Source organism: Puma concolor, chromosome A2 (assembly GCF_028749965.1).
Source record: "Puma concolor isolate L17-30 chromosome A2, mPumCon1.1.hap2, whole genome shotgun sequence".
In the NCBI taxonomy this organism is placed as follows: domain Eukaryota; kingdom Metazoa; phylum Chordata; class Mammalia; order Carnivora; family Felidae; genus Puma; species Puma concolor.
This window is the reverse complement of record NC_141668.1, coordinates 166,320,128-166,333,370: the sequence shown is the minus strand read 5'-3', so window position 1 is coordinate 166,333,370 and position 13,243 is coordinate 166,320,128. Positions and strand designations below refer to the sequence as shown.

At 60.9% G+C, this 13,243-nt stretch overlaps 1 protein-coding gene and 1 long non-coding RNA gene across 6 annotated transcripts in view; one reads left to right on the top strand and one right to left on the bottom strand.

Annotated features, from left to right (window-relative positions):
• Positions 1 to 9,662, bottom strand: part of CERS4 (ceramide synthase 4) — a 35,693-nt gene extending 26,031 nt beyond the window's left edge. The window contains exon 1 of one of the 4 annotated variants that reach the window (XM_086699238.1): positions 9,099 to 9,662. In XM_086699238.1, the coding sequence (XP_086555364.1) occupies positions 9,099 to 9,647 (549 nt within the window). In that variant the 5' untranslated portion in view covers positions 9,648 to 9,662. Of the gene's footprint in view, positions 1 to 8,587; positions 8,781 to 9,098 lie in introns of those variants that run through there. The other 3 variants (XM_086699239.1, XM_086699242.1, XM_086699240.1) reach the window with 3 other exon arrangements.
• Positions 9,663 to 9,848: 186 nt separating this feature from the next.
• On the top strand, positions 9,849 to 12,401 carry LOC147583814 (uncharacterized). Of its 2 annotated transcripts, XR_015248544.1 has the most exons (3): positions 9,849 to 9,995; positions 10,709 to 10,799; positions 11,098 to 12,401. It is a non-coding gene; the product is annotated as an uncharacterized LOC147583814 (long non-coding RNA). The 2 variants fall into 2 exon arrangements; XR_015248543.1 differs by having other exon boundaries at positions 9,849 to 10,799.
• Positions 12,402 to 13,243: the final 842 nt, after the last annotated feature.

The following is a 13,243-nucleotide window of genomic DNA, read 5'->3' as shown; positions in this document are numbered from 1 at the left end:
GACCTCTTACTGCGTATCCGACCCCTCGTCTGCCCCTCCCTCGGAGAACCGAGGCGTCCCGGCTCCCCTCCCCTCTGCTGTCCTGTCTCTAACCCATGCTGGGTTTCCTCCCCTCTGGCCCCAAATCCAGTCCTGGACCCCCACTGCCATCTGCTGTTGCTGGAAGCTGTGATCAGCACAGCTGATCCCCAGGGCTCCCAGGTCTCTCCCACAACAAACCTGCTAAGCCAAGACCCCCTGACTGCTCTCTCCCAGACGCATCACGCTCAAGCCCTCCCCACCCGGGTGTGCTCTCTTCCTCCCCAGGCTTCTTGGCCACGGTCCCACCTTCCACCCAGTCTTTGGGGACAGGAATCTGGGAGTTGTCCCGGAGCCCCTGCGACAGCATCCATCTGCCCCGTGACTAGCAAGCGGGTCCCTTCCCACTCGCGTCCCACAGCCACGCCCTCATGTCTCATGTCAGTAACTGTGGCCTCCTCCCTGGGCTCCCCGCCTCTGGGTTTTGCTCAGGCCGCCCTTCCAATGTGCAAATCAGACTCTTGGCTTGAAATCCCCCAAAAGTTCCTGCCCCCGGCACGTTGCCCCCAGGTACGCCTCCGGATCTTTGCACGTGCTGTTCCCCCAGCCAGTGATGCCCTCCCTTCTGCCTGCCAAGGCCTCCTGGCTCTTCACGACTCTGCTCTCAGACATGTCCACCAGGAGGCCCTGCCCGGGGTCCCCAGGCTAGGTTAGGGAGCCCTCGCCTCCATCCTTCCCACAACCCCGGCCTCTCCCATCTGTGCATCAGGCACCCACCCGTCTCCTTCAGAAGGCGAGTTTTGTTTTTCAGTACATTTATCTTCAGAAGAAACTTCCCCTCCCTCCCCTGAAGAGAAAGCCAGCGTCAGTGTCCCATGCGGACAGGGACCATAAGACAACCAACAATGAAAACAAGACGACGTTCAGTCCTGGCCAGCCGGCACCTGATGCTGATGAGGCTGTCAGCCCAGGTCCAAGCCTTCCTCGTCAAGGGGAGGGTGGCAAGTGCCTGTGGGAGGCTCAGGCCTCGATGTCCGAAGGGAGCGATTCTGTGAACTCTCCTCCCTCGTGGGCTGTCCTTGGGATTTCTCAGGTGAGGAAAGTGCTGCCCAGGAGCTCATCGGTGGCTGGCATCTGGGAGGGGACAGGGGCCGGGGGTGGGGGGGGGCAACCTGATCTGGGAACCACCCGCCTCGGCAGGAATTGGGGGACAACCAACCCAGCGGGGGGAGGGGACAAGAGCCCTTTGGGCAAACCTCCAGGTGTGGGACTCTGAGAAAGTGCCTTCTGAGCATAAAGAGGGGTGACGATGGGGAAGGGCAGGGCCTTAAGGGCTCTGGAGCCGCAGCACCCCCAGGCACCTCCTCCCCACTCCGACCTCCGCGCACCTGTCCGGGTTCTGGGTCAGGTAGTGGCAAACAGTGACTGTTGGGAGTCCACAGGCCTGGGCAGATCTGCTCCTGCCGGATGGTGTCAGGCGAGCGGTACCTCCTGTCCACCTATGAACTGCCACCATCCCGCCAGCCTGCCTAGGAAGGGTGGGGAGCCCGTGCAGGGCACATGTGAGCACTGGTCATCCTCTCCAGGTGGGGTAGGGCTGCGGGGCTGGAGCATGGGGTGGAGTGAGAGAGGGGTCCCCCCGCCCAAACGCTGTCTATCCAGGGGCCCTTTAAGGACCAGAGGTGTTTGCATAACTAGAGGCCAAGCCACTGCACTTCCTCCCAGATGTCGGTTGAGGGGAGCCCCTCCTCCGGTAGGGGATGCACACAGATGCAGGGCTGTGCACTCATGCAGGGCGAGGCAGTGGTGGGGGATGGAGGGCGGCTGGGGCGCGCAGGGCAGACCGCTTTTCCCCGCCCAGCCCTCAGCAGCACGCAGTACAAAGTACAAGCCTGTCCCTTCCCCCTGCCCGGCACCCGGAGGACGTCCTGTAGCCACCCAGATAGCCCCTACTCCCACCCATGGTTCTTAGCCAGCGTCTGTGGCCGGACTCCCAGGGTCGGGTCACATTTCAGAAATACCACTCCAATGCAATACCCAGATGTCCCCCTTGGCCTGAGTCACTAACCACCATTCCTGTAGCCCTTCAAGTAACCAGCTTGCCTGTTGCTGCTTCCAGGAAGCCTTCCGGGACTTCCAGGCTGCATCAGGGAGCCTGTGGATCCTCCATTTGGTCCACATTATTTTTCCTTGTCACTGCCCAGGGACGTGTCTATCTCCCCAACGAACGGGGTGGGTGTGGGGGGGGGGCTCTCCAACGAACAGGATCCGATTCCTGTCTGTGTCTGCTCTCAGCTCTAACTCTGGCCCCAGCTCCCATATTACCTCCTCAGAAGACCTAAGTTTGGGCAGCACAAGTAAGGCAACAAAGAATGCCTTAGTAAGCAACAGATACAATGTAGCCAAAACTTACAAGGGGTGGTGCTTAAAGAATATTTCAGTAACAACAGAGACATCCAGTCTCTGCCTCTGAAGCAGGAGTGAACTATCTATCCTATGAATGAAAAAGTCAGTGGCTGCACATACCCATGCAGTTCTGGTTTCTAAATACTCTGTGCCCCATCTCTAGGCAATATTTGAGCAACGCTGTGTGCAAATGACTTACGTGCTTGTCAGATTTCCCCAAGGTCCCAAGCCGCGACCCCTTCACCTATTTCCAGAATTTCAATCGGGTATGTTCACTGAGTCTCGGAGGAATACTGTCCAAGGTTGAAATAGGTGAGCAGCTACCTGCCCTGTGGCTCACACCCCCGTCCCGATCCAGAACTTACCACAAGCATCTTTGACATGTCATCAACGCAAGCGCCATGGCTCTTGCTGTCTGAAAATCCTCAACCCCCAGAGCCAACTTCACCAAAACGTAGGACCAACCACTCACTCAGGCATGTGAGTACGAGGCTTGGATTCCCGTGCTAGTCCTCTGGGCTCTTAGAGTTAAGAAACACATCCCAGTGCATCAATCGCACCATTTCTGCAGAGTGGTGTGAATTTCATTGTGTAAGAAGGTTACAGTAAATACACAATTACTCCAAGCACGTGCACGGGTACAACCATGCCTCCTCAGAATGTGCAGACCAGGGGAACCTCTGGACCCTCCATGCACGTGAAAGGGAGACATGGCCGTGGAGACACTGGACTTTAGTGTCAGAAATGAGCCCCTTTGCGAAACAGCACTGATAATGTACATCCTCAAGGGTCCTGGCATTCGTCCGGGATAATGGCCCACCAAAACCTTTTTCTTTCTTTTTTTTTTTTTTAATTTTTTTTCAATGTTTTTATTTATTTTTGGGACAGAGAGAGACAGAGCATGAACGGGGTAGGGGCAGAGAGAGAGGGAGACAGAATCGGAAACAGGCTCCAGGCTCCGAGACATCAGCCCAGAGCCTGACGCGGGGCTCGAACTCACGGACTGCGAGATCGTGACCTGGCTGAAGTCGGGACGCTTAACCGACTGCGCCACCCAGGCGCCCCAAAACCTTTTTCTTTTTATTCAAAAGTGAAAGATTCAGGGGCACCTGGGTGGCTCAGTTGGGTAAGCCTCTGACTCTTGATTTCCGCTCAGGTCATTATCTCACTGTTCGTGGGGACAGAGCCCCGCTGACAGCACAGAGCCTGCTTCGGATTCTGGGTCTTCCTCTCTCTCTGCCCTTCCCCTGCTCATGCTCTCTCTCTCTCTCAAAAATAAACAAACGTTAAACAAATACAAAAGTGAAAGATTCGAAATCCATCAAGAGGGGGAAAAAGTGACCTCCTCAGAGAGGCTCTGCCCCCCCCAGCCTCTTACTCTGAACGCATTTCTGGAAAATTCTAGGAACATGTGGGAAAGTTCTGAGTGTCCTGACTCGGGGCCTAAATTGCCCTCAGCTGCTTCCAGTCTCTGGCTAGCCACTCCACACCCCCCCCCCCCCCACACACACACACACACACACACACACACACACACACACACACACACACACACTCATTGTATGCCAGGGGGCTGGGGTCATAGCAGGAAACACACTAAATGAGGATCCCAGCCCTCATGGAGCAGAGGTCCTGGACGGGGTGAGGGTTGGGGGTGGCAAACACTATACATTTTATTATTAATTTATTTCATTATTCTGGATAGTGGAGAGAAAAATAGGGCAGGAAAAGAGATCAGGAATGGGCAGCGGGGGCTGCAATTTTAAACAGAAAGGTCAGGATGGTCTCTCTAAGAAGACACGAGGAAGCCACAGGGATAGAGCATTCTTGGCAAAGGGGACAGGCTGTGTAAAGGCCCTGAGGCCGGGCCATGTGCAGTAGCTTCGAGGCACAGAGACGAAGCCCACAGGAACAGAGGGGCATGTGGGAAGAGGTCAGGGCAGGGGGGCGACAGCCTTATACTACGACCCGCCCTCACCAACATCTCAGATGGAAAAAGGAGATCCAGACGCAGATGTTTCCAGAGCTCATCCTGCCTGCTCTCCCTCTCTGTCACTTTGTCCCCTGCCATCTCCTAATAGTTTAGCGCGACTCCCTTGTGCCTGCGGTGGCTCCTCAGCGCCTGCGGGGATCGTCGTCATAACTGAGCCAGGGCCAAAAAGAACTGCCCTTAGGCACACCCATCCCCAGTGTGGACAGGGACGGGGGTGGGGAGGGCAGTCGTGGCCACAGCATCCTGGCTCTCAGCAGGACCCCCAACCAATCTAGGTTCCAGAGTCCGAGGCTCTGAATCCTCTCATTAAAGCCTCTGAAGCTGGTAGGGTTTGGGGTCGGCCTGGCTCAGTAGTGGGGGTGGGAAGGGGAACCAGACCCAGGTGACCAGGTCCTTGTCCACATGCCTTACAGGGAGGGGCGGGGGAGGGGGCCGAGTCCTTTCTCCTCCACCTGCAAAGGGAGTGACAGCAGGCCGATGGCAGGGCCACCCTCACGACGCTCCTGCTTCGGTGCTTGCTGACCGCCGTCCCGGCATCCCTGTCCCCTCTCTGAGAGTGTCCCGCTCCAACCCCCAGCTCGGGGCCCTGCCGGTCACTGCCGCCGCCCCCTCCCTCCATACCCCCACCCGAGCCCTCTCCCTGGCTCCTTCAGTGCTTCCGAGAAGGCTCCCAGGTCAGCTGAGCGCCACCATATGCAGGGGGAAGGCGGAAGCCTGCCCCCCACCCCGCTGGGAAAGGGGGTGCATTTGCTCCCTTCCTCCTGCCAGCAGCCGCCTGGGCCACCAGGGTTCCAGAAATGACCACCGTAGGGAGGCCACAAAGCAGCCAAGCAATGCCCCTGCAAACTGCAGAGAGGTAGGGCTCAACTCCTCTTACCCCTCAGGCGAGGACCCTCCCAGGGCCTGCTGTTACTGGACCCGGGAGCCCTGAGACCTTCAGTCTCGTCGTCTGCCCCTCTGCCCACTCTCCCCCTTGCTCCCTCTGCTCCAGCCCCCCCCCGCCCCCCCCCCCACATTACTCCTCCAAGTTGTGCGCAGCGAGGAAGCTTCCTTTGGTGCACCGCTAGTCCCCGGTGCCTCCCGGTGCAGGCACTTCATAAATGCATGCTGGATGAATGAATGACGGACGTTAAGGGTGAAGAGGGGTGGGGCCAAGCGCAGGGCAGAGGGGTTCTCCAAGGTGTGGCTGGCAGGCACGCGGCCCCCCTCCTCAGACACACGGTCAGGGGATCCGGGGGCAAAATATGCGTTTGGGAGCCCAAGATGGGATGGGGAGAGAACAAGCTCCCGGCCATTCACTGTGGGGAACTGGGGTGACAGCCTCATATTAACAAAGGTATGAAGTCGAGACTGAAGGAGGAGAAAGACCTCCCAGATGCCACTCTGGTCAGAGCCTCTTCAAGGGTGGCAAGGAAGACTCCATCTGGGGGCATCTGGGTGGCTCAGGTGGTTGAGCGTCGGACTCTCGATTGTGGCTCAGGTCATGATCGGGAGTTGGAGCCCCGCATCAGGCTCCGTGCTGAGCCTGCTTGGGATTCTCTCTCTCTCTCTCTCTCTGTCCCTCCCCTGCTCGTGTGCTGGCATGCACCCCGGTGCTCTCTCTCCCTCTCTCAAAAGTAAATAAAATACACTTAAAAAAAAAAAAAAAGAGCCCATCTGAATGGCTTGGGGTGGGGTGGGGTGAGGGTGGGAAGGACAGTCAAGTAAGGGAGTAGAAGTGCTGCCACTGAATTATTCATGCAGAGGATTCAGAAACTCAGCTGGGCTGGCCATTTCCTTCTTTTTTTTTTTTTTTAAACGTTTATTTATTTTGAGAGAGAGAGAGAGGGTGCACGCGTGCGCATACGCGCAGGTGAGAGGCGGAGACAGAATCCCAAGCGGGCTCTGCACTGTCAGCACAGAGCGCAACGAGGGGCTGGATCCCACCAACCCTGAGATCATGACATGAGCCGAGATCTAGAGTGGACGGTTAACCCATTGAGCCACTGGCGCCCTTCCTCCTTTTTCCCCAGAGCCCTTGCCACCTACTCCATTTCGTCCCGCCCTCTCTCTATCCCCCCCCCCCCCCCATGGGGACCTCTCCCAACCTCCAGCCTTGCTTCTTCAAAGCCCGCCTCCAACCCGGCTGCGGAGCAGGGACACAATTTCCAGATGCTGCAAACAGTACCTGAATTCGTACCCGAACCTGTTCCCCAATCAGTGGCCGTTCCACTCCGCCCCCCACCCCCACCCCCTTCAAATCTCTCCAGGATCCAGGCACCTCTCACTCAGCTCCATCGCGATCTGGACCAGTCAGCTGCTTCCATGCTGGTTTCAGCTCCTGCTTGTGGCTCCTCCCATGCACCCCCCCCAGTCTCTCCCCACTGGAGTCTCTCTGCTCTGTTACCTCTTAGGCGTCCTCAGTGACCCACCAATGGTCACCTCCTCCGAGAAGCCTTCCCTGACCCCTCCCCCAGGCTGAATCAGGCCCCTCCTCTGGGCTCCCTTCCCCCACACATCCAGGCATCTGCTGTTTCATCAGGTGCTTATTAGCAGCTGGGCACCACACTTGCCTCTGAGGTGATGACTGCTACTATTTCCATTTTACAGGTGAAGAAATTGAGGCGAGAAGGAGGTGAAGTCACTAGCCTGAGGGCACTGAACCCATACAGGCAGGACAAGGTCAGAGGCAGCCTCCGGACAGCCGGAAAGGGGACAGCCTGCGGTGCCCAGATAAGAGAGGAGCATGCGCCCCGCCCCCCCCATGCCTGCTTTCCTGTGGGCATCCCAAGGGTGATGGCCCGTTCCCACTCCCCCCTGCCAAATACAGGAGCCCAGTGGCTCCTGGGCCGAGTGATCACTCCAAGCCAGGCGCTGGGCCAACCAAACACTTTACACGCCTGACTCACTCAGTCTGCAGAAGGCAGGCCCTGGGTCTGGAGGTGGGCGCAGTTACACAGCGCTCCCATTTCTGAGAGCAGGCAGAAATGGGGGCTCCTCAGGCTGTGCACTCCCACTGGCTCTGGAGCCCTCCCCCAACCCCTCAGCCGTGAGGCTGCGGGGGGGTGGGGGGGGGATCAGCCAAGTCCTTTCCTAGCCAAGGCTTCCTCTGATCACAACAACATTCCCAGGGATAGGTTCTACTGACCCATTTTACAGATGGGCAAACAGAAGCTCAGAAAACTTTCCCTGGGGTCACAAGGCCAGTTCAGTGACCAAATCTCCCAGCTCACTCCTACCGCCTCTCCCTTCCCCTCTCAAGAACCCGCATTGGGAGTAGGTGAGCTGGAAAGGCACGGAACGTTCTGGCTTGGCCCGCCCCGGCTCAGGTGTGCTGCGTGAGGCTCCTGGTACCCCTACCCCAGCCATGCTGATTCACAGCAGCTGCTCTTGGAAGGGGACTGAGTTGAGACTGGGGAGCTTCAGAGGCAACCCCACCCTCCAGAATGTGTTCCTCAGGCAGCCTCCCTAAAAGAGACCCAGGTCACCCTAGTGGGGCCAGCGCGGCCCCTGCACTCGGCCGCTGGACACCTCCCCTGGGTATGGAGTTGGTCTCCAGGAGCCTCCCCCATCGGGCGGCATTTCAGGGGGTTCGCCAGTCAGACCCGGCCACAACAGCCCCACCCCACCTGCTTCTCCCTCAGTTTCCCCATCGCGGAAGGAAAGGCCCCTGCATGCCCCCGGCTGCCAGTGCCAGAAATCTCCTCCCAGCATGTTACTTCACGCCCCACTTCTAAGCAGGCAGGGAATGCAGAGGACGGACGTCTTCTGCCAGGATGCACCCCCCCCCCCCCCCCCCCGCTTTCCACCGCTCCTTCCAGGGGGGTGCAAACCAGCAGCCTCCTCCCGGGTCTCCTCCCATCCCTCCTGCCCACAGCACGGGATCTTCCTAAGACACAACACGACCGGGGAGCTCACGTGGCTCTAAGCCTCCCGTGCCCCCCGCCACCCCAGACCCGGGACTGGAATTCACTCACTCCCCGCCATCTTCGAGGCTCGGGCCAAACTGTCCCCACCTCCAAGCCTCCCTCTCCGCGCTCCAGCCACGCTGGCCTCCTTTCTGCCCCGCAGACACACCGGGCTGGGCCCCGCCTCGGAATCTTGGTGCTTCCTGGGCCTCAGCAGCCCTCGCTGGCGGGTCCACTCAGCCCGGATGACACCTCCTCCGACAATCCGTCCCCCACCCCTTACCCCGTCTCCCCGAGGTGTCGTCTTCCCCGCACTCAGCGCGGGCTGGAGCGATCCGAGTCTGTTTACGCGGTTGCCAGCAGTCTACGCGGCCGGGCTGCGAGGCCAGGGCCCCGGCTGCGCCCCCAGCGCGGGCACGTCGGTGGCCCCCACGCAGGCGCTCGGTGTGGGCTCGCGGGTGTCAGACCCACACGCCCGCGGCGCTGCTCGCGTTCACACATCCGGATGCCCCCCCCCCACCCCCACCCCGCGTCGCCGCGCCGGGCTCGCCCCCACTCTCTCCCGCCCGCCCGCCTCGCAGCCGCGTCCCCGGCGCTCGCGGCGCCGCGACCCTCGGGGGAGCAGGGCTCGCTCGGGGCGGCGGCCGGGGCCTGGGACCGGATGGGAAGCGCCGAGAGGCCGCCCGGTGGCGCGGTGATGGGGACCGGGGCCGCCATGGCCGCGGAGGCGGGGCCGGGGCTCGCCGCGAGGGTGGCGTTCCGGGCGGCGTTCGGGGCGCGGGGCGCTCGCTTACCTGGGGGCGCAGGCAGCGGGGCGCAGCGGGGACGGACGCGGAGAGGAAGGAGCAGGCGCGGCCCGCACGCGGCAGCGGGACTCTGCTCCCGGGGCCCCCTCCGCCGCGGGCCCAGGAGGTAGGCAGGGGTGGGGGGGGCGGGGCCTGGAGGGGCGGGGCCGGGCCGGGGCGGGCCCCTGCGGGGCGCGGGGTCCGGGCGGCGCTCGGCCCCCTCCGCGGACTGGACCGCTTCCCGGACCCCCCGCCCCGCGCCGCGGGCCCCGGCCTAGCTCCGCCCCCAGGCCCGCCCCCACCCCCACCCCCGCTCCAGGCCTGTCCGGAGGCGCGCCTGGCCGAGAGCCAGCGGCAGGTCCCCGGGCTGCGCCTTATCTCTCTCCTTTGAACCCAGCACCTTCGGCGCTCAGTCTGGCTCCTGGTTCCGTTCCGCTCGCCGCACGTCCGCGCGATCCCCTCCTGCCGGGTCCCCTCTTCTGGCCCCCCCCAGACCCGCGCATCTGCACCCACACCGCGTGTGCCCTGATCGCGGGAGCACACGGGCCGGCCGGGCATCGATTGCTGGGGAGGCCCGGACTGTCTCGGGCCTCAGAAGCCGCCTCGGGTTCCCCACTTGTCCCAGATTGAAGACCGAGCCGCCCCAGTTCGGAGGCGTGAGGCGGAAGCGCGCGCAGAAGCCCACTAACTGCCCAGTTGGGAGGTTGGGCGTAGCGGAGGGCAGGCGGGCGGGTGGGGTGCGGGGGGTCAGGAGGCAGAGCAGGGGAGACAGGCCCGCGTGGGTGGTGGGGCAGCCCCCAGCCCTCTCTTGCCGGATGGAAGCGAAAGTGACCCGGGGTCAGCAGTGCGCGGGAGCAGGGAGCCCCGGCAAGCCTTGAACGGAAGACGATCCTAGATGGGGCGCAGGTAGTCTGTGAGCGCCTGGGTCGTACCCCGGGGAGGGGGGGGGGGCGGTGCTCACGGCCCAGCTGCCCCAGCCGAAGGGAAGGGGGTTCCAGAGCTGCTGGCCAACGGTCCCTCACCAAGTGGCTTCACCTTTGAACAATAAGCCTCTCCTTGAAGCACATCCAGGGCGAGGGAGGGAGAAGGCCCGGCCTCTTGGGCGTGGGGCCCTAAGCCGGTTGCTTCACGTTGCTGAGATTTGATTTCCACACATGGGAAGCAAGAGGGGCCGGAGAGCCTGTGCCTGCCAACCCGCTTCTGGTCTCTGCACTTGCTGTTTCCTCCACGAGACTATTTTTTTCTCTTTTCAGATGTGCGCGTCCTTCTCCCTCAAACCCTCCCTCCCTCCCCCTGTGCTCCCAAGAGCTCCTTTGTGCACGGGGGAGAGGAAGGGCCATAAAGCCACGTTCCCAGTTGCAGGGCCCAGGAGCTGCGGTTTTATCGCCTTGCACCTGGGGGGGGGGGGGGGCGCTCAGAACGTGACAGTCGTCTGTATTAATAGTAACTGGAGACATTGTGGAAGGGGGGAGTCCAGGCCCCAGGGGAGAAGCAGCAGATCCCTGGAGAAGTATAGGGGGAGGCCCCTGAAAGAGGATTTGTGTGGGCCAGGGTCAGGGACAGATTTCTTGGCTACCCTATGCCCTCCTTTCTCCTGCCCCCACCCCATGTGTGAGCAGGGAGTATTCAGGACAGGCTTCCTGGAGGAGGTGACATCTGAACCCTGAGAGGTGAATGGATGGTGGCCTTAAGTGGAGTTAGAGTCCAGAGGTGAGTGAAGAGGGCAGCAGGGTGGGGCCAGCCACCAAGGCCCTCCAGGGCTCTCCCAGGAGAGGGACAATCAGACTTCAAATTGGACTCTGCCGTGGGGGCCGCTGGGGCCTGGTGGAAGGGGTACGGACAGGGCTCTGGGCATCAGGGGAGGCCAGGATCTGGTCGGCCCAGTGTGGGGTGTCTGGGGAGGGGGAGCGGGAACCCTAGGGAGGCCCAAAGCTGGGACCAGAGGCAGAGAGGGGGAGCGCCTTGCTTCCCCCTCCCCTCCGGGTTTTCACACCTTTTGTGCTTGAAGGGCAGACGCAGGTGGAGGATGCTGTACTATCTGAAGATGAAGAAAGGGGCCATGAGCCAAGGAACGCAGATGCTTCTAGAAGCCGGAAACACCTTCTCCCCAGGAGCTTCCAGAAGGAAAATGTGGCCCTGTGGACACCTGGATTTCAGCCCAGTGAGACCCGTTTTGGACTTCTGACCTCCAGAACTGTCAGATAACTGTGTTCTTTTAAGCCATCAAGTGAGTGCTGACTTGTTACGGCAGCCAGCGATAGGAGACTCAGACCCCCAACCTCCCGCCCAGAGTCCTGCTTGTGCTCTCAGAACCAACCCCCCCCCCTTCCCCCCCGACACACATCTGGACTCAGTTTCCAAATCAGCAGCCTGGGGCCCCATCCAGGTCAGACCCACAACCCCTGCAGCATGCACCCCATCACCCACCCCTCCAGACCTCTGGGCCCCTCTGGGGGTCTCCGGGGCTGCTGCTCCCTTGTTCCAGCAGGGTGGGGACTGAAATCCCACAAGTCTGTCTGTCACTGCCTCTCTGTGCCCTGCAGTGCCCAACTCACGCCAGGCCTGCTGTCCCAGGCCTCTCTGTGTCTGGCTGTCCTCCCTGGCCTAGCCTTTGCCAAACAAGACTTCTGTCCTCAGTGGGGGGCTCCTCTCCCCAAAGGCAGGAGCCCCCAGTTCAGACAGTCCTGGGCTCATGTTTGTGCTGTGTGAACTCGGGTGTGTGACACAGCCTCTCTGAGCCCCAAGGTGTCCTCATCTGTGGAATGGAAGAGAACCAGGCCATCTGGGGGACAGATAGGTGGAGGGACCCCTGCCTCCATGCTGTTTCATCCAAGTGGTCTGAGTCAGGGCTGGGGAGGGCTGGGACGGGTCGGATGGGGTAGGTGGAGAAGCCTTTATGCTGTCTGTTCCTCCTGCCTGGAACGCTTTTCCTTCTTCTTGCCAGTCCGCGTGGCCCCCTCCCGCCATCCCTTGGGCCTTTAGTCAGGGGTTCACGCTGTCCACCCATCCTGCCACCCCCCTGCCTGCCACCGCCCCCCCCCCCCCCCCCCAGCTGTATCTCCCCAGCCCTCCTCCCTCTCGGTTCCTTTTTTATCCTGTGCCTGACAGCCTCCTCCTGGAAAATGTCCACCCCTCAAGGCTGGGGGGCAGGGGGGGTGTCCCATCTTGATCCCCCAGTGACCCTAACGCTGAAACAGGGCCCGGTACCCAGTGGGTGTTTCACAGATGTTCCTTAAGGGCAGAGAGGATGGGGCGAGGCAAGGTGGGAAATGAAGTTTTCCAAGAAGGGCTCTGAAGAGGGCCTACTGGGTATGTCTGTGAGTTGGCCTGCCTCCTTGTCCGTGTGTCTCCAGGTCCCTCTGGGTCTCTGTGTTTCTGTGTGTGTGTGTGTGTGTGTGTGTGTGTGTGTGTGTGTGTGTCTGCAGGGGTGTCTCTGGGGTGTCTGTACGTGAGCGTCTGACTGGACGCACACAGCTTCAACTTCTCCGGCCACGGTGGGGGGTGGGGGGTGGGAGGGGGGATACTGAGCTGTTCTCCCTGGAGCGACTCTGCCTCCTTTCATCCTGCTGCTGCCTCCCCAAGGGCCCCACCAGCTTCCCAGTGTCGGCAGGATAACCCACTTGAGTTGGTGACGCCTGCCTGCCAGCCTGAGGTTCCCAGCAGCCGGGCAGGGAACAGCATGACGAGGCTCCCGTGCTGGGAGCTTTATAGAGATGAACATACCCACCCCTGTCTGTGGAGCAAGTGCATTAAAAATTCCCATTTCAGGGGCGCCTGGGTGGCTCAGTCGGTTAAACGTTCCACTTCTGCTCAGGTCCTGATCTCATGGTTTGTGAGTTCGAGCCCCGTGTCGGGCTCTGTGCTGACAGCTCAGAGCCTGGAGTCCGCTTTGGATTCTATGTCTCTCTCTCTCTGCCCCTCCCCCACTTGTGCTTTCTCTCTCTCTCTCTCAAAAATAAAATAAACATTTAAAAAAAAATTCCCGGGGCGCCTGGGTGGCGCAGTTGGTTAAGCGTCCGACTTCAGCCAGGTCACGATCTCGCGGTCCGTGAGTTCGAGCCCCGCATCAGGCTCTGGGCTGATGGCTCAGAGCCTGGAGCCTGTTTCCGATTCTGTGTCTCCGTCTCTCTCTACCCCTCCCCCGTTCATGCTCT